Consider the following 20824-nt stretch of genomic DNA (forward strand, 5'->3'; position numbering starts at 1 on the left):
AAATCCTAGTGTTGCAAGTGAGCATGATTTATTTTGTGGCCTGACCAGATTACAAATCACACAATAGGCTACTGACTGTTTGTGGTTGATGTTAATTTCATAATGTACAAAATAGGCTATAACAATGTTATTTAAGAATATAGAGGCTTTGCTTTTAAAGATTGTTTTACCTTTTAAATAAAAAATGTAACGACTGTCATCAAAAAGACAAGACAACACACAGAAAACAACCATTGTTCAGATACAAAAGAATCTAATGGAAGATTAATTATTGACCAAACAAATATTCAACATTTTTAAGAAACACAATGTAAAATGAAAATATTTCAATCTCAGATAATACTAACAATCTAGCTATCGTCATCAAGGGGGCAATGAAAACCAACCGGTGTCAAATAATACATAAAGACAAACAGCCACAACAATTTCTCATTGGCCTGTTATATCCCCCCATCCCTTACATATTAGTTGACTAAATGTAATTTCAAAGAAGCATTATATATAAATAAAAACACTTCTGACTGCATTCAAGTCAGCTAACTGGTGTGTGAATTTATCATGGAATAATTTAGTTCACCACAGCATTGAACACAAGTCTTGAGGCTCCAAGAGGATGTGACCTGCATTCTACATGTGTAACTAGCCTGGGTACTAGTCTGTTTAGGTAACATTACACTCTTTGTACTCTGTCTCATATGCCAAATCTCAGTACAGGTGTGTTTAGCTGGAAAGGAGTGGCAATGACTGGAATGATAGCTAAAAAGACTGGTACCCAGACTAGTGTATAACTACATAGATTAGCAAAATGTGTTTATTTAGACACTCCGCAGTATTGTTATGTGACGTTACAATTAGGCCTACTGTACTAGTGAATTGTTATGGCAGACCATTTATGGTACTTTAGCCTACTTCTACTAATACTTGATGTAAAGCGAATGCAATTAGTACACAATTAGTTCCATAATATCCATAACATGCACTTTAAGCACACTTTTTAACCCCCCTCCCCACCCCATTCTATAAATTCCTAATATAACAGTTTTGGTCAGTTAAATGGAGAGCGCAAGGAATTTTAAGAGTAAAAAGTAAGGACACTCTGGTGGTTGCCTCGTACTAGGAGAATAGGAGGCAGGTCTTTCGACAGAGTCTCCAACCAGCACATGTAGAGGGCACTGGACACCGTTCCCTTCCGGGCCAATGGCATGCTCCTGTTGGACAGAGAGAGAGTCAGTCGGTCAGAAGGACGGACGGACGGACAGACAGACAGTATTAAATAGATCAACAGTCCATTTCAATACTATCGCTTTATATTTGTGTTCTAGACATAATGTAATATAACTACTTACATAACGATGAGTTTTGCTGAGTTTGAGTGTTCTTTCAGCAATTCATTCAATCTGATCTGTCGGTTAGTCTGGGGAAAAAAGAAATAAGAACAACTCAGCTTATATTAGTTATCCTAGGACACTAGGCAATGGCACCCTCTCAAATAGCTTTCTATACTGCCAATGTTTAGGGACTGTAGTACGACATATGGTCAAACCCTGTAGGCTTTCTTACTTTCTTACTGTGTAGCACTGTATGCTCTATGCGACTAAAACAAGGCTTATGTGTTTACTTGTGTAACCTGTATGAGAAATCAAAGCAAATAATATTTACAAAGTGTAGAAAAGTATTCCATTCAAAATTCTATTCAGATTCTTGTGGTGTACACTGTAATAAGTAAAGGACAGTGGACGCAGGTTGTATTTGCCCCACTGCGTGGCAGTAAGATCCAGACCTTTGTGGCCGGGCTGGTCTAGCGGTATTGCCGTAGCCTCCCACACACGTCTTCGACGTCAATATAGCTTAGAATCTGGCCTATTGCCCTTTGACACAACCTCTAACTTTCCCCAGTGTCATCCTCCCTCTATATATGTTCAATAAATTCAGAAATTAACTTAAAAAGATCCAGACCTTGGCCCTGTAGAGCTCCAGCTCGTTGTCTGAGATCCTCCAAGGCTCCTCAGCCTTCAACCTTTCTGCAGCATCCTGCTCCATGTCGTCCTCCTTTAGCTTATATGGCTCGATCATCTCCTCAAAGCTAAGCACACTACAAGAGACAGGTAAACGGTACACAGAATGAACGTCATTATTATTGCATTATAATTATGATTACATTGTTATTATAGTCCTAGGCTAATGGGTTTCTTTGTACTTCACATATTGCACAGTTTCTTTGACGGAGGCTTCTCAGTGACCTATAAATGACTTCATGTTGAACATGATCTTGGGGCCTGGCTGGTTTAGTGGTAATGCCGCATCCTCCAGCCACATATCTACAGTGTTGGCATAGGTTTGAATCTGGTCTACTGCCCTATGATACAACCTTACCCTACTGTTACCCTCTCTCTCTGATCAATCAAATCTGAAAATACATTTTTTTTAAATATATTTATACAGTATGTAAATAGAATATGATCTTGACACAGCAGGCATCTTACTTGTGTTTCTTTGGCTTGGTGTTGATGTCCCCGAGCACATAGATCGCAGAGAAATCTATCCTGAACTTGCTGAGTAGAGCAGCCATTCTATTAAAAAACAGGAGAAAGAATCTCAATTTTTCAGACTATGGGGCTCAGTTGGTAGAGCATGGCGCTTGCGATACCAGGATCGGAGGTTCGATTTCGGCTGGGGCCACCCATACAAAAAATGAATGCATGCATTACTGTAAGTCGCTTTGAATAAAAGCAGCTGCTAAATGGCATATATTATATTATAGATTCCTCAACCTCACATCATGACTGAAGGATCGATAACTCACGCCCTGCGATCATGGTCAATCCTGTTGATCTTCCCACCAATAAAGAGACGGATTTTGCAGTCCTTCCACTTCTTTTTTTCAGTGAGCAAGTACGGAATCAACAGAGCCAAGCCTGTAACATTTGGAACAGATAAATAAGGGGTGATGGTAAGAAATGACGACTCTTTGGGGTCCAATCTGATTGTTGACACTTGGGTCATATTCATTGGGGCTCACTGTAGCAAAACGTTTTGCAACAGAAAATTTGCTTTTCCTATTGGATATAATGCCTATTTTAGTCAGTTTTCGTTCATTTGGTGCTTAATAATATAATCACAGCATTGACTTGCCATACGGTACCTCCATCATCAAACAGCCACCACACATCCACTGTGCCTTTGCACTGCTTCTTCTTGAACTGCTGGCTGGCCTCCAGAAGCCTTTGGTCTGTGAGGCTCAGTGGCTTTGCACTTCTCTTCGTCTCTGTGGAGCAACCACATCAAAGGCAGTCACACAGTTATTATCAAAGATGGTAATTGACTGTGGACTGTTAGAATTTCCCATAGGAAAATATGTCTCACTAGCTGGGCATGCACAGTTGTATACTAGGCAGTGCCTCCATGATTTCACAGTTTTACTGTGATATTTGCAGGGCAAAAATGTTCGATTTTGCTGTGGCAATTCTGGCATTTTGTATGGCAACAAGGCACATGCACAGAGGGCTCTATCTGTGCAGAGCACATGCCCATTTGCCCTTCCAGTTTTTTTGTATACATTTTTGGTCGTTCTTGCTCTGAACCCACTGCCTACATGTCATCGGTAAATTCTCCTATATGCTTCAGAACTAAAATGTTGCACATCTTGATTCAGCATTGGCACGCAAAGTCGGGCACGCTGCGCATATTCAGATTAGTGACCAGAAATAACTTGTTTCATTTACTCAAGCCAGTTTTGCCTGGGCAAAAACAGAGTAGGCCTACATTTATCATCCAAATAAAATACAGTTTAGCAATCTACTACTGACTCATCTTTGCCAGAACAATATGCTAACCTGCTGATTCGATTGATCATTTTCATATTTCTGATATATCCACAGTTTGGATTTTTAAAGATAAGCAGCTGTAACATTGCACTGCCTTCAATATTATGGGATGATGATGTAACATATTCTGGTAACATATTCTGGCAAATGTATTACAATATTTGTGAGGAAGAACAGGGATACCCAGTTGGCCAACAACCGCTCCCTGTGCGCCGATGACGTGGATGTCGATTAAGGCAGCCCCTCTTTGATTCAGAGGAGTTGGGTTAAATGTGGAAGACACATTTCAGTTGAATGCATTCAGTTGTACAACTAACTAGGTATCCCCCTTTTCTTTCGCTGTGCAGGGAGGCTGCCCTCCAAAGTGATGGCACAGTGCAGACAGAACATGCTTTCCATCTGATCCTGCAATCTCTGCTACAAGTAGGCCATATGATTTTGCTTGCTCTGGACTCCAGAGAAGTGACGTGATATATCCCTAGTTGACATTGGCTGCTAACATGAATGACTTTCAGCTCCTTTCAGCTTAAAACACAGTATATTTCTGTAGCCTATCTTGCGTTTTTGAAAATGCTGTCAGTATGGCAGTACTGACAGGATACATTTGCGCAGCAATTGTGCGCGTGTGTTCTGGTGTACACATGTCCATGTGCGTGCGCAGGGGTTCACGTTTTGTACCACTCTTTTTTGAAAACCACTAAGATACATGATAGTGGTTGTGGCAACAAATGGAGTTTGGTTGGATATAGTAGGCTGCAGAATTTCATACAATCTTCTGTTTTGACTGGAACTGTGTTGGTCATTGTTAGTAAGTGCAGGATTTATTCCAGTTCAAAATAGTTTTGCAAAATACTTTATTCATCAGATTGTGCTGCTTTCCGCTCTTTTTAATAATGGCTCAACGAGTCATGGTTGCGAAAACATTTTTGGGGGATGCTCTTTGCCAAATGGCCTGAATTTGTCAAATTTCTTTGGAAAATGTGCTGTTAAGGGAAAAAGTTTGTTGACGTGTCGCTGATTGAACCACATAATGTGGTGATTGGTTGAAATTGCGAGCCCTCTTTTTGTACTGCAGTGATGGGTCAGTTTTATGACATAATATTGTGATGATTTGACTGTTTTGTGCGGAAATAGTGCAGTGATTGGTCAAATTTGCAATCCCTTGCATAATACACAGGTAATTGTTGATTTAGAAAATCCTGGAGGGACTGACTAAGACACATTGTAGCTTTTCAACAGAGCATAAACAGTAGACATTAATTACTTTAGTGCGAGTTAGGCCTGTTTATGGTTGTTTGGAGCTGGTTTCCTGAACCCAGGATAAGTCAACTGGACTAAAAGTGGACTTCAAGACATGAATAGGCCTAATCTGAGTATTTATGTTTTACAACATTACCTGTGAAGCACTGTGCCTATATACTCATTCTAGTCTAAAGATTACCTCTGAGAATGAGGGGGCTGTTTTGAGCACTGGTGATCAGGGATGGAGGAAAGGAGTTACTGTCCTCGGAGTCTTTACCAACCATGTTGACAGACACCACTACATCCTTCATACCCACGTCCTTCTTCTCATGGGATGACAGGAGCTCATCTGGAGAAGGGGCAATCAGGCAAATCTCAGAGCACTTTATCTAGTCCTTAGGCTGCGTCTGAAATGGAACTATATTCCCTATATAGTGCATTAAATAGTCCTCTGGTCAAAAGAAGTAATAATAACAGAAATAAATCTCAGCGCTTTATAAGTGCACTACAGGGAATATGGTGCCATTTCGGATGCACCCTTACTACTGTGAAAAAATCCATAGAACAGCTAGAAAGGGGATGTGTGCTCAATCCATCTGAAGCTATCCACTTTATGTCTGTACTACTAAGGAATGTTAAACTTGATTGTGAGGAATGAGTGTGTTGAATGAGTGTTCCTGGGCAAATGAAGAACACAGCATGACACAATACTGTACCTGGGTCTTGAATATGGGAGATATCAAGACCCTCCTGTAGTCTGATGATGACAACACCATGCTGCAAGTCAAAGGCATCACTGAAACACAACCGCACAACGTGTTACTAACACTGAAGAGGGAATATAGTATAACCATAGATGGCTAAAGTGATTTCAATCATGATTTCCTCAGGAAAGCATGCGATGTAGGTTGAAATTGCCTCTATATGCTGATCTTGGGTTTAGCATTTTCCCGTCTAATGGTTAAGGTCAGGATTGGGAAGGGGAAGCTGATCCTAGATCTGTACCTAGGGGAAACTTCACCCTAGAGCAAACCATGTAGTCAGTCAAACTAGATACACTTACTGGATGATGTTGATATACATTTCCACATCTTTCATCTCGCCATCACTCCAGTTGTTCTTAAAGCCCATTACAAGTGTGTTGGGCTTCAAACGCCCCAAACCTGTAGCCTTGAAGATGAAAAAAATTACTTAATTTTCCATCAACATATTAATATTGGAAGGCCATTACCTGACGCTTTCAATAAAAATCCCTTGAACAACGTGCACAAAGTGTGGTCATAACTACCTCCTTATGCGGCAGGTAGCCTAGTGGTTAGAGCATTGGGCCAGTAACTGAAAGGTTGCAAGATCAAATCCCTGAGCTGACAAGGTAAAAATCTGTTGTTCTGCCCCTGAACAAGGCAGATTAAGCCACTGTTCCTAGGCCGTCATTGTAAATAAGAATTTGTTCTAAACTGACTTGCCTGGTTAAATAAATAAATAAATAAATAAAAATGCCAGGAATACTCAATGATTATTATCGATATTCAAAGCCAATATCTCCTGTATCAAGGTTAGATGGTGATTTTCAATGTGCCAAAGATCATGATAGACAAGAGCCTGGGAACCAGTTCATTTGTGCCATCATGCCACTCCTGGTCATGAAAAAGACTTAACCTGTTGGGTCTAGGGGGCAGCATTTGCACGTCTGGATAAAAAAAATGTACCCGATTTAATCTGGTTACTAATCCTACCCAGTAACTAGAATATGCATATACTTATTATATATGGATAGAAAACACTCTAAAGTTTCCAAAACTGTTTGAATGGTGTCTGTGAGTATAACAGAACTCATTTGGCAGGCAAAACCCTGAGACATTTTCTGACAGGAAGTGGATACCTGATGTGTTGTATTGACTTTAAACCTATCCCATTGAAAAACACAGGGGTTTAGGAATATTTTGGCACTTCCTATTGCTTCCACTAGATGTCACCAGCCTTTACAAAGTGTTTTGAGTCTTCTGGAGGGAGATCTGACCGAACAAGAGCCATGGAACGGTGATGTCCCATTAGACACCTGGCGCGCTACTTCATGTTGGGTACCCTCGTTCCAATACGTTATAAAAGACTATGCATTCGTCCACCTTGAATATTATTCATGTTCTGGTTAAAAAAGGCCCTAATGATTTATGCTATACAACGTTTGACATGTTTGAACGAACGGAAATATATTTTTTCCCCTCGTTCATGACGAGAAGTCCGGCTGGCTTACATCATGTGCTAACGAGACGGAGATTTTTGGACATAAATGATGAGCTTTTTTGAACAAAACTACATTCGTTATGGACCTGTGATACCTGGAAGTGACATCTGATGAAGAGAATCAAAGGTAATGGATTATTTACATAGTATTTTCGATTTTAGATCTCCCCAACATGACGTCTAGTCTGTATCGCAACGCGTATTTTTCTGGGCACAGTGCTCAGATTATTGCAAAGTGTGATTTCCCAGTAAGGTTATTTTTAAATCTGGCAAGTTGATTGCGTTCAAAAGATGTAAATCTATAATTCTTTAAATGACAATATAATATTTTACCAATGTTTTCTAATTTTAATTATTTAATTTGTGACGCTGACTTGACTGCCGGTTATTGGAGGGAAACGATTTCCTCAACATCAATGCCATAGTAAAACGCTGTTTTTGGATATAAATATCAACTTGATAGAACTAAAAATGCATGCATTGTCTAACATAATGTCCTAGGAGTGTCATCTGATGGAGATTGTAAAAGGTTAGTGTATCATTTTAGCTGGTTTTATGGTTTTGGTGACCCTGTCTTTGACTTGACAAAACATTACACACAACTCTTGTAAATGTACTGTCCTAACATACTCTAAATTTATGCTTTCGCCGTAAAACCTTTTTGAAATCGTAAAACGTGGTTAGATTAAGGAGATGTTTATCTTTCAAATGGTGTAACATAGTTGTATTTTTGAAAAATTTGAATTTTGACATTTATTTGGATTCAAATTTGCCGCTCTTGAAATGCACCTGCTGTTGATGGAGTGCACCACGGGTGGCACGCTAGCGTCCCACCTAGCCCCAAGAGGTTTTAACATGATAGCATAAACAGATCTGGTACCAGGCTAGGCAGACACCACACTGAGGATACACCACATATTATAGCAGTGCAATGCAGAACAATCACCTGTAAAAGGTACTGAGCTCCATGTCTCAGGTCTTCAGCAAACACAGGGGTGTAGAAGGCCTTGATGCGGTTCTTCAGCAGCCAGCGCTGGTAGCGGGCATGATCAAGAGACATCTCCTTGAAGTTTGGCCGACGGGACACCTTAGGACAATGAAAACAATCAAAATATGAGTAAGCTGTAAACTATATGTAAGATGTATACTGTGTATGTATGTACAGAGATGCTTTGTAGTTGATAAGGCTTAGCGGCTAGGCTTGTAATGATACGTACCGTGCGGACGTGGCCACACACCATAAGGCCTACGTTCTTAGTGAATGCGTTTACCAGATGGAGTAAAGCAGGCCGGGCATTGGGGTATCCAGTCATCACCAGACACTGGGGTCTATCCCATATGAAAAAAAAAATTAATAATAATCGATACATTTTTCAGGATACATGTGAAATTTTTTTAATTGGCCAAATAATGTATTTCTTTTAAATGTATTTACTAGATTTTAATACATTCCAACAAATATTAAGTATTGTATTTACAGTCAAATCTATATATACGCATGTGTGTAAAATTTAAATCACAATATCAGTTAAATGGATTAGAAAATGATTTTAAATATACATTCTGAAATACATGAAAGAATGTATTTTAGAATATATTTTTACATATATAGTAGGTAAATATATTAAAACATTTATTTGGAAATGTTTTGTGAAATATATTCCAACAGGCACTTAAAAATGGGCAAATATACAAACTGTGCCAAATCATATTGTAACAAAATGCAATGAAACTTTAGTAGGCGCAGTGTACAAACTTAACCTTTAAATCACAGAACACAGCATGACACATTAAACCCCCCTAAAGTCTAAACCCTGTCTACTAAGCTATATGGAACTGTTTTAAGAAGGTCATACCAAGGATCATTTAGCTCTTTGATTTGGAATTTTAAGACCGCTCGAAGTATAAAAAAATATCCACAAAAATTGTTTGATGAAAAACAATTGTGGGCCTTACTGCTATTAGTCCATACAAAAGCAATGAATAACAGATTCACTACAACAGTCCCCCAAAAAATCTAAAGGAAATTTGTTCTGAAGTGAGACAGGGATGTTGCTAGGCCTGTTCATTAGCCCCCCCCTAAATAAATCAATATATCAGTCAATATATTTTCTCTGTGATATTTTTTTTTTTTGTCAACTGTTCCATCACATCTTAAACTTATCGGGGCGGGCACTAGGACCTGGGGGAGACTGCTGCTGCATGCGCTTGTGACTGTTAGACCTAGTTGTAGCTAACATTTTGGTTAACGTTAGCTACTTCTGTGGCTTGAGACTGCTAGCTAATAGTAAACGGACAGGAAAAGGCTCTGACACAACGAATTCATGCAGATAGGCTACGTTGTGAATGTGTGAGAGAGAGAGAGAGAGAGAGAGAGAGAGAGAGAGAGAGAGAGAGAGAGAGAGAGAGAGAGAGAGAGAGAGAGAGAGAGAGAGAGAGAGAGAGAGAGAGAGAGAGAGAGAGAGAGAGAGAGAGAGAGAGAGAGAGAGAGAGAGAGAGAGAGAGAGAGAGAGAGAGAGAGAGAGAGAGAGAGAGAGAGAGAGAGAGAGAGAGAGAGAACTACTATAGACTTGGTCATAATCAAAGCTTTGTCTACGAACACCATCCCAACCGTGAAGAACGGGGTGGCAGCATCATGCTGTGGGGGTGCTTTGCTGCAGGAAGGACTGGTGCACTTCACAAAATAGATGGGATCATGAGACAGGAAAATTATGTGGATATATTGAAGCAAGACATCAGTCAGGAAGTTAAAGCTTGGTCGCATATATATACAGTGGGGCAAAAAAGTATTTAGTCAGCCACCAATTGTGCAAGTTCTCCCACTTAAAAAGATGAGAGAGGCCTGTAATTTTCATCATAGGTACACGTCAACTATGACAGACAAAATTAGGAAAAAAAATCCAGAAAATCACATTGTAGGATTTTTTATGAATTTATTTTAAAATTATGGTGGAAAATAAGTATTTGGTCACCTACAAACAAGCAAGATTTCTGGCTCTCACAGACCTGTAACTTCTTCTTTAAGAGGCTCCTCTGTCCTCCACTCGTTACCTGTATTAATGGCACCTGTTTGAACTTGTTATCAGTATAAAAGACACCTGTCCACAACCTCAAACAGTCACACTCCAAACTCCACTATGGCCAAGACCAAAGAGCTGTCAAAGGACACCAGAAACAAAATTGTAGAACTGCACCAGGCTGGGAAGACTGAATCTGCAATAGGTAAGCAGCTTGGTTTGAAGAAATCAACTGTGGGAGCAATTATTAGGAAATGGAAGACATACAAGACCACTGATAATCTCCCTCGATCTGGGGCTCCACGCAAGATCTCACCCCCCGGGGTCAAAATGATCACAAGAACGGTGAGCAAAAATCCCAGAACCACACGAGGGGACCTAGTGAATGACCTGCAGAGAGCTGGGGCCAGAGTAACAAAGCCTACCATCAGTAACACACTACACCACCAGGGACTCAAATCCTGCAGTGCCAGACGTGTCCCCCTGCTTAAGCCAGTACATGTCCAGGCCCGTCTGAAGTTTGCTAGAGAGCATTTGTATGATCCAGAAGAGGATTGGGAGAATGTCATAAGGTCAGATGAAACCAAAATAGAACTTTTTGGTAAAAACTCAACTCGTCGTGTTTGGAGGACAAAGAATGCTGAGTTGCATCCAAAGAACACCATACCTACTGTGAAGCATGGGGGTGGAAACATCATGCTTTGGGGCTGTTTTTCTGCAAAGGGACCAGGACGACTGATCCGTGTAAAGGAAAGAATGAATGGGGCCATGTATCGTGAGATTTTGAGTGAAAACCTCCTTCCATCAGCAAGGGCATTGAAGATGAAATGTGGCTGGGTCTTTCAGCATGACAATGATCCCAAACACACCGCCTGGGCAACAAAGGAGTGGCTTCGTAAGAAGCATTTCAAGGTCCTGGAGTGGCCTAGCTAGTCTCCAGATCTCAACCCCATAGAAAATCTTTGGAGGGAGTTGAAAGTCCGTGTTGCCCAGCGACAGCCCCAAAACATCACTGCTCTAGAGGAGATCTGCATGGAGGAATGGGCCAAAATACCAGCAACAGTGTGTGAAAACCTTGTGAAGACTTACAGAAAACGTTTGACCTGTGTCATTGCCAACAAAGGGTATATAACAAAGTATTGAGATAAACTTTTGTTATTCACCAAATACTTATTTTCCACCATAATTTGCAAATAAATTCATAAAAAATCCTACAATGTAATTTTCTGGATTTTTTTTTTCTCATTTTGTCTGTCATAGTTGAAGTGTACCTATGATGAAAATTACAGGCCTCTCTCATCTTTTTAAGTGGGAGAACTTGCACAATTCGTGGCTGACTAAATACTTTTTTGCCCCACTGTATATATATTTTCTTTTTCTTTTTTTCTTCACCTTTATTTAACCAGGTGGGCCTGTTGAGAACAAGTTCTCATTTACAACTGTGACCTGGCCAAGATAAAGCAAAGCAGTGCAACAAAAACAACAACACAAAGTTACACATGGGATAAACAAACGTACTGTCAATAACACAATAGAAAAATCTATATACAATAAGATTAGGGCGGTAAGGCAATAAATAGGCCAGAGTGGAAATAATTACAATTTAGCATTAACACTGGAGTGATAGATATGCAGATGATGATGTGCAAGTAGAGATACTGGGGTGCAAAAGAGCAACAAAAAAATAACAATATGGGGATGAGGTAGTTGGCTGGGCTATTTACAGATGGGCTGTATACAGGTACAGTGATCGGTAAGCTGCTCTGACAGCTGATGCTTAAAGTTAATGAGGGAGATATGATATAAGTCTCCAGCTTCAGTGATTTTTGCAATTCATTTCAGTCATTGGCAGCAGAGAACTGAAATGAAAGGCAGCCAAAGGAGGTGTTGGCTTTGGGGATGGCCTTTGAAATATACCTGCTGGAGTGCGTGCTACGGGTGGGTGTTGCTATGGTGACCAGTGAGCTGAGATAAGGCGGGGCTTTACCTAGCAAAGACTTATAGATGACCTGGAGCCAGTGGGTTTGGCGATGAATATGTAGCGAGGGCCAGCCAACGAGAGCATAGAGGCCGCAGTGGTGGGTAGTATATGGGGCTTTGGTGACAAAACGAATGGCACTGTGATAGACTACATCTAATTTCCTGAGTAGAGTGTTGGAGGCGGTTCTGTAAATGACATTGCCGAAGTCAAGGATCGGTAGGATACTCAGTTTTACGAGGGTATGTTTGGCAACATGAGTGAAGAAGGCTTTGTTGCAAAATAGGAAGCCGATTCTAGATTTAATTTTGGATTGGAGATGCTTAATGTGAGTCTGGAAGGAGAGTTTACAGTCTAACCAGACACCTAGGTATTTGTAGTTGTCCACATATTCTAAGTCAGATACGTCCAGAGTAGTGATGCTAGTCGGGCGGGCGGGTGCGGGCAGTGATCGGTTGAAAAGCATGCATTTCATTTTACTAGCATTTAAGAGCAGTTGTAGACCACGGAAGGAGTGTTGTATGGCATTAAAGCTCGTTTGGAGGTTTGTTAACACAGTGTCCAAAGAAGGGCCAGATGTATACAGAATTGTGTCGTCTCCGTAGAGGTGGATCAGAGAAACACCAGCAGCAAGAGCGACATCATTGATATATACAAAGAAAAGAGTCGGCCCGAGAATTGAACCCTGTGGCACCCCCATAGACTGCCAGAGGTCCGGACAACAGGCCCTCTGATTTGACACACTGAACTCTGAGAAATAGTTGGTGAACCAGGCGAGACAGTCATTTGAGAAACGAAGGCTATTTAGTCTGCCGATAAGAATGTGGTGATTAACAGAGTTGAAAGCCTTGGCGAGGTCGATGAAGACGGCTGCAAGGTATTGTCTTTTATTGGTGGCGGTTATGATATTGTTTAGGACCTTGAGCGTGGCTGAGGTGCACCCATGACCAGCTCAGAAACCAGATTGCATAGCGGAGATGGTGGGATTCAGAATGGTCGGTGATCTGTTTGTTAACTTGGCTTTCGAAGACTTTCGAAAGGCAGGGCAGGATGGATATAGGTCTGTAACAGTTTGGGTCTAGAGTGTCTCCCCCTTTGAAGAGGGGGATGACCGCGGCAGCTTTCCAATCTTTAGGGATCTCAGACGATACGAAAGAGAGATTGAACAGGCTAGTAATAGGGGTTGCAATAATTTCAGCAGATCATTTTAGAAAGGGTCCAGATTGTCTAGCCCAGTTGATTTGTAGTGGTCAAGATTTTGCAGCTCTTTCAGAACATCAGCTATCTGGATTTGGGTGAAGGAGAAGCGGGGGGAGTGGGGGGCTTGGGCAAGTTGCTGCGGGGGGTGCAGAGCTGTTGGCCAGGGTAGGGGTAGCCAGGTGGAAAGCATGGCCAGCTGTAGAGAGATTCTTATTGAAATTCTCGATTATCGTAGATTTATCAGCGGTGACAGTGTTTCCTAGCCTCAGTGCTGTGGGCAGCTGGGAGGAGGTGCTCTTATTCTCCATGGACTTTACAGTGTTCCAAAACTTTTGGGAATTAGTGCTACAGGATGCAAATTTCTGTTTGAAAAAGCTAGCCTTTGCTTTCCTAACTGCCACAGGATGTTTTTATGCTGGTCAAGGGCAGTCAAGTCTGGAGTGAACCAAGGGCTATATCTGTTCTTAGTTCTACATTTTTTGAATGGGGCATGCTTATTTAAGATGGTGAGGAAAGCACTTTTAAAGAACAACCAGGCATCCTCTACAGATGGTATGAGGTCAATAGCCTTCCAGGATACCCGGGCTAGGTCGATTAGAAAGGCCTGCTCGCTGAAGTGTTTTAGGGAGCATTTGACAGTGATGAGGGGTGGTCGCATGACAGCGGACCCATTACGGACGCAGGCAATGACGCAGTGATCGCTGAGATCCTGGTTGAAGACAGCAGAGGTGTATTTAGAGGGCAAGTTGGTCAGGATGATATCTATGAGGGTGCCTATGTTTACGGATTTAGTGAGGCTGCCTGTAAGTTACAGTGTAACAGACGTTGCGAGATAGCTAATGTTAATGTTAACGGTGTCTTTTAAATTCAACATAAGTTATGTGGCGATGATATCTAATTAACATTGTATTTAATGTAGTTTTGCTATCTGTGCCAGGCTATAAATGAGACAGATGACGTAACATCATGCACATATCTTTTCATACTCAATTGCTTTCATTCAGTAGGCCATTGCAAAACAATTATCAGTAGGTCATGTCTAGAAAAGGTGACATAGTGTTGATCACAATGTCATTGTATTATCCTCAATTTCTCAACTGTAGGCTAGCTAACGACTAACGTTAGATGGATATACGAATATTATTCGAGAGAGGCAGTGCCAGCAGCTCTGTCGAAGGCCAATCCGGTGAAAAATGAAGATTTTACCAGTTCAAACAAACAAATTCAAACTGAAACTGATTAACACATATTAAGCCTTGAGTTATTGTAAAAATGAGTTTAATAATAATACATGTCAAAACACAGCAGAGAAGAATGAGGGAAAGAAGCTGGAGGCTGACAGGGCTGAGAGAGGTTAGTGATAAAAAAAGCAAGTAGATATTAAGCTTTCAGTTAAATTTGGACAGCATATGACAGCATATGTTTTACTTTTGTTAGGCATAAATAGATTTTGTTCATGATATCTTAAAGGGTCATGCAGAAAGAGAGGCTTCTGTGCAAGGCAGAGATCAACATGTGAGCTGTATAAGTGAGAGTAAGCCCAGACCCCCCTAAAAGAGGCTTAGCCCCCTATCCATGAATCTCTAGTTATGTCCCTGCTGAGAGATATAAGATCAGGAAACATGAGTTATTATTATATATTTTACATGTATTTAACCCCTTATTTGTAGCACTAAACAGTCTCCTTATACATATACTTCCATTCATTTTTTTAACTGGCACCGGGGTACCTTCAGACGAGTCTTGTGAGGCCTGTAGGCATCCTAGAGCAAAACAACCGACATGTACTTGTTCGTGAGGTTCTGACCTTTGCACATGTTAGTGTGTAGCCCAAACTGTTCGGACACTACAGACAGAAGTTGGCAGATCGTCTGTACTGACTTCAGACAAGTCTCAAGACGCTTGTGGGTGTCGTAGAGCAAAACGAAGAACACCATCGTGTTCGTGAGAGTTTTGTGAGAAGACCGATTTTTGGGATGTCTCAAGGTCTGACAAACACCACTCTAGCTGTGTCACCTTTCACCGCAGATGCAGAAGTGCGAAAAATGCAACAAAAACTTAAAACGGACCTTTTTTTTTTACTATACTAATAAGATTTCTGCAGGGCGAAAATATCGACTCTAGCTTTTTTTTTACTGGCTTGATAATCCGTCTCGTTGGAGGCCAAAAAGCACTACGCCCCCAATACTTCTAATAGGTTGCCGCTGCTAAAATATATTTAGTCAGAATGAATTGTTATTGTACATGACACATCCTAAAGGCATACCACAAAAATTATACATGTTAATGTTAATTTTCTTTTGTGAATCTTGCATTCAATTGCACACAACAAGCTCCCCATGTCACAATGGGATTCATGGCTGATTTAACTCATAATTACCAGTTGTGTAGGGCTGTTCAGGTGTATTTTCCCCAAATGTGGTAAATGAGTTACCGCGTGGTTATGCACGCACCATAACACCGCTAACCATCCACTGTATAATACCACTCATTGGAAGCACAATACCAAGATATACACTTTCACATATTGTGGAGCATTGTACAATGTATAGTTTTTGTTCAAATTTATAAAAACTGAAATAAAAGAGTAATTTAAGATAAAGGTAAAGAGTAATTTAAGATCCCGAATTTGCATTTGAGATGATAATGAATGGACAGGGGGACCTGATCGAAGATCAGTACTCTTACTCTGAGACACTTGGTATAAATGGGCCTTGATGTTGAACATTGAATGCTGTTGCTGAAGTACACAACGTCAAGGTGTAAGGTTCATTCCATATTACGTGGGTATTTTTTAGTAGTGTGCAGCATGATGTGGCAACAGTTACGCTGATGCTCCTCTAAAGGACCTGCTGCTATGCTACCTGAAGTTTTTGACGTGGTCCTCTACACCAGTGAGAAGGAGGCAGTGTGTCAGGGCATGGTTATAGATCAAGGCTTGAGTGGAGGAGCCCCAGTTAACATCTGTGCGAGAATAAAATGAAAAAGAATAAAGAAAAAATAAAACAATAGATTAGAGACGAATATTGAACAGAAGTGTAACAACAGCCGACATCAACACAGTGTTCTTACAGCAGAGAGAAAAGACTGGCTATAGTTTTCTGTCCCAGATACACTCAAATACTATGTGAGAAGAGGACCATTTACCTGGTTTCTTATAGCTGACATATACATAGAGAGCCAAGACAATGATATTGGTCATAAGGGCGGCCCACCAGTTTACAACAAACATGACAGCACAACAAAGCACGGCTCCAGCCAGCGAGACCCACTTATTGAAATATTTGAAGCTTGGCCTCCATCCTGTTTAGAAGGGAGAGAGCACAATGTACGGTAGAACAAAACATTAACAATAAATTCATATTGACAAAACACGTACTGGGAATATATATGTAGTGACATCAGTGTGTAACAACAGCAGAGTTAGAAAGTCATTTAACCCTTTACACTCGTGGGAATTGGCCTATATGGACAGGGCTGAATTGAAATGTTTCTTACAGAAGAAATATAAAAGCATTTGCATAACCATGGTAGCCATTGAAAGGGAACTGTTTGGAGATAATGGGAAAATTATTAGACCAAAGGTGAAGACAGTTCACCTGCCACAATGATGAATCCAAACATTACACTGTTGAATTTATGTGCATTTGACATTTATTGTACTTTTCACCGCATTTGTTGATAACGAAATCTGAAAATACTCGGGATACATGATAAGAATATTCCTGGAAAGACAAAAAATTACAAAGGTTTGAGTGAGAGGACTAACTAGTGTCGCCAAGTGGGCAAACACCTCTCCAAAGTGTGCACATTTCCTAAGTAATTTTGATGCACTTTTATGACTCAAAGAAGAGTCTTCAACTATAAGGTGCCTTTTTGAACACTCCTAGCTGTGCCGTTGAGTATCTAGAGCAAGCACGCTTGTAGTTGTTTTGAACAAAACCCTGCATCCCCGCCATCACACAATTACTGTTGTTGTTTACACAATCCAAAAATGGTCCATTTTATAAATCGCAATCTGGGTCAGTTGGGAATCATTTGAAAGCTTGTTCTATTGCCAACATGCCTAAGTTATAAAATATGATATTACAGTGTTAAGCTTACACAAAGCAATTCAGGGAAACAGATAATAATTTTGGTGCGCATAGAAAAGAGTCATGACTGCATTCAGGTGTGTGTGCCGCGGTGAACTTGAGTTTTATGATATGGAAATGTGAATTGCACATTTTGACTCATGGGTGTTTAGCAAAATACATAGGCCTCTTAATTTGCAGCATTTCCCTCACTCAGACAACACATTTTTTTTTTTAAGTTACCCAATTAGCGGGAGAGATGGGGGCAACTTCTTGTCGCACTAGGTGCTCAAATTCAGAATGGCTGTCAGTCAAAACCCATCCAGCGCTGTGAAGAGAAGAGCCAGCCCACTGGGCACACCACATCATTTCAACGTGGATATAATTGGGTAATATTTGGTTGAGACGTTGATCAATATGATTACAACCTACAGTTGAAATCAGAAGTTTACATAAACTTAGGTTGGAGTCATTATAACTTGTTTTTCAACCACTCCACAAATTTATTGTTAACAAACTATAGTTTTGGAAAGTCGGTTACGACATCTACTTTGTGCATGACACAAGTCATTTTTCCAACAATTGTTTACAGACAGATTATTCCACTTATAATTCACTGTATCACAATTCCAGTGGGTCAGAAGTTTACATACACTAAGTTGACTGTACCTTTAAACAGCTTGCAAAATTCCAGAAAATGATGTCATGGCTTTAGAAGCTTCTGATAGGCTAATTGCCTTAATTTAAGTCAATTGGAGGTGTACCTGTGGATGTATTTCAAGGCCTCCCTTCAAACTCAGTGACTCTTTGCTTGACATCATGGGAAAATCAACAGAAAGCAGCCAAGACCTCAGAAAAAAATTGTAGACCTCCACAAGTCTGGTTCATCCTTGGGATCAATTTTCAAATGCCTGAAGGTACCACATTCATCTGTACAAACAATAGTACGCAAGTATAAACACCATGGGACCAGGCAGCCGTCATACCACTCAGGAAGGAGAGGTGTTCTGTCTCCTAGAGATTAACATACTTTGGTGCAAAAAGTGCAAATCAATCTCAGAACAACAGCAAAGGAAATTGTGAAGATGCTGGAGGAATCCGGTACAAAAGTATCTATATCCACAGTAAAACGAGTCCTGTATCGACACAACCTGAAAGGCTGCTCAGCAAGGAAGAAGCCACTGCTCCAAAACCGCCATAAAAAAAGCCAGACTACAGTTTGCAACTGCACATAGGGACAAAGATAGTACTTTTTGGAGAAATGTCCTCTGGTCTGATGAAACAAAAATAGAACTGTTTGGCCATAATGACCATCGTTATGTTTGGAGGAAAAAAGGGGAGGCTTGCAAGCCGAAGAACACCATCCCAACCGGGAAGCACGGGGGTGGCAGCATCATTTTGTGGGGGTGCTTTGCTACAGGAGGGACTGGTGCTCTTCACAAAATAGATGGCTTCATGAGGCAGGAAAATTATGTGGATATAGTGACGCAACATCTCAAGACATCAGTCAGGAAGTTAAAGCTCGGTCGCAAATGGGTCTTCCAATTGGACAATTACCCCAAGCATACTTCCAAAGTTGTGGCAAAATGGCTTAAGGACAACAAAGTCAAGGTATTGGAGTGGCCATCACAAAGCCCTGACCTCAATCCTATAGAAGATTTGTTGGCAGAACTGAAAAAAGTGTGTGCGAGCATGGAGGCCTACAAACCTGACTCAATTACACCAGCTCTGTCAGGAGGAATGGCCCAAAATTCACCCAACTTATTGTGGGAAGCTTTTGAAAGTCTACCTGAAATGTTTGACCCAAGTTAAACAATTTAAAGGCAATGCTACCAAATACTAATTGAGTGCATGTAAACTTCTGACCCACTTGGAATGTGATGAAATAAATAAAAGCTGAAATTATTCTGACATTTCACATTCTTAAAATAAAGTGATCCTAACTGACCTAAGATAGGGAATTTTTACTAGGATTAAATGTCAGGAATTGTGAAAAACTGAGTTTAAATGTATTTGGCTGTCACGACTTCTACTGAAGTTGATGCCCCTCCTTGTTCGGGTGGTGTTCGGCGGTCGACGTCACCGGCCTTCTAGCCACCATTAATCAGTTTTTCATTTTCCATTGGTTTTGTCTGGTCTCTTTACACACCTGTTTCATATCCCAGTAATTATATGTTGTGTATTTAACCCTCTGCTTCCCCTCATTTCTCTGTCGGTGATTGTTTGTTTGTTATGTACGTGTTGTTTCTATATCGGTGTGCGACGGGTTATTGTTTTACCCGGATTCTTTTCTACGTTGGTTTTGGAAATAAATATTCCATTTTTAAACCACTCTGTTTTCTCCTGCGCCTGACTTCCCTGCCACCTCTACATACACGGACTATGACATTGGCTATGGTGTATGTAAACGTCCAACTTCAACTGCAGGCCTAAAGGTCGAGACAATAAGAAGACACAGTGGCAGAATAAATTCAACCACACCTTTGTTTCATCACCAAACCGGAGAACAACCTCTGTCCAGTGAAGTCCACAAAGCATATTCCATTTTGGGGGGGGGGCCTGGGTTCCCTTGGCATCCATGAATACATGCCACTCGTTATCACTGTGCTTTGAACCATCTAAAAGCACAACCAAATTCCAATAGAAAAACAATGTGAGATATTTGGTTTAGTTGTCACCCAAATGTCTATCACTGCGCTTTCAACCATTTGAAAGCACAGCAAAGTTCAAATGGGAAGACAATGTCAGATATTTTGTTTATTTATAACCAAATGACCTGGATTGCAGTTGAGGTGACATTAAAAGTACATGGTGCAAGGGATCAATGCTGTTCGAGATTACTCACAGATTATTACAGCAATTGTGAAAATATCCACAAACCTGACACAACCTTAGCATGCAATCTTGAACATGCACACTGTATATGATTACATAAGAATAAATGTATAGTTACAGTAACCTCTAAACTTCAAAACAGCAAGATGGTGCCCCCAGACATGGCAGCTCTGCTTCTAGCTCCTTAGCAACATTGCAGTATTTAGTTTCTTTTGTATGTTATTTCTTACACTATTATCCCAGAACGTTTTTTGTGTTATTACATACAGCCGGAAATTGCTTTTGGATATCAGAGCGCCGGTAACTCACCAGCACTACGACCAGGAATACGACTTTCCCGAATTGGATCCTTTGTTCCCACCCCCCAGGGCAATTGAACTTATCCTAGAGGCTCCTCCAAGAATCTTTAGG

The 20824-nt window shown here is 40.7% G+C and overlaps 1 protein-coding gene across 1 annotated transcript in view; it reads right to left on the reverse strand.

The window, feature by feature from the left end:
- Positions 1–6: 6 nt before the first annotated feature.
- Positions 7–20824, reverse strand: part of LOC106587038 (solute carrier family 12 member 2) — a 47824-nt gene continuing 27006 nt past the window's right edge. The window contains exons 14-26 of the mRNA XM_014174894.2: positions 16653–16808; positions 16370–16469; positions 8528–8639; positions 8257–8397; positions 6130–6236; positions 5783–5862; positions 5266–5415; positions 3143–3265; positions 2804–2915; positions 2484–2570; positions 1957–2092; positions 1347–1414; positions 7–1208 (exon numbers count right to left, since the gene is read on the reverse strand). Of these exons, the coding sequence (XP_014030369.1) occupies positions 1073–1208; positions 1347–1414; positions 1957–2092; positions 2484–2570; positions 2804–2915; positions 3143–3265; positions 5266–5415; positions 5783–5862; positions 6130–6236; positions 8257–8397; positions 8528–8639; positions 16370–16469; positions 16653–16808 (1508 nt within the window). The 3' untranslated portion in view covers positions 7–1072. The remainder of the gene's footprint in view (positions 1209–1346; positions 1415–1956; positions 2093–2483; positions 2571–2803; positions 2916–3142; positions 3266–5265; positions 5416–5782; positions 5863–6129; positions 6237–8256; positions 8398–8527; positions 8640–16369; positions 16470–16652; positions 16809–20824) is intronic.

Source organism: Salmo salar, chromosome ssa26 (assembly GCF_905237065.1).
Source record: "Salmo salar chromosome ssa26, Ssal_v3.1, whole genome shotgun sequence".
Lineage (NCBI taxonomy): Eukaryota > Metazoa > Chordata > Actinopteri > Salmoniformes > Salmonidae > Salmo > Salmo salar.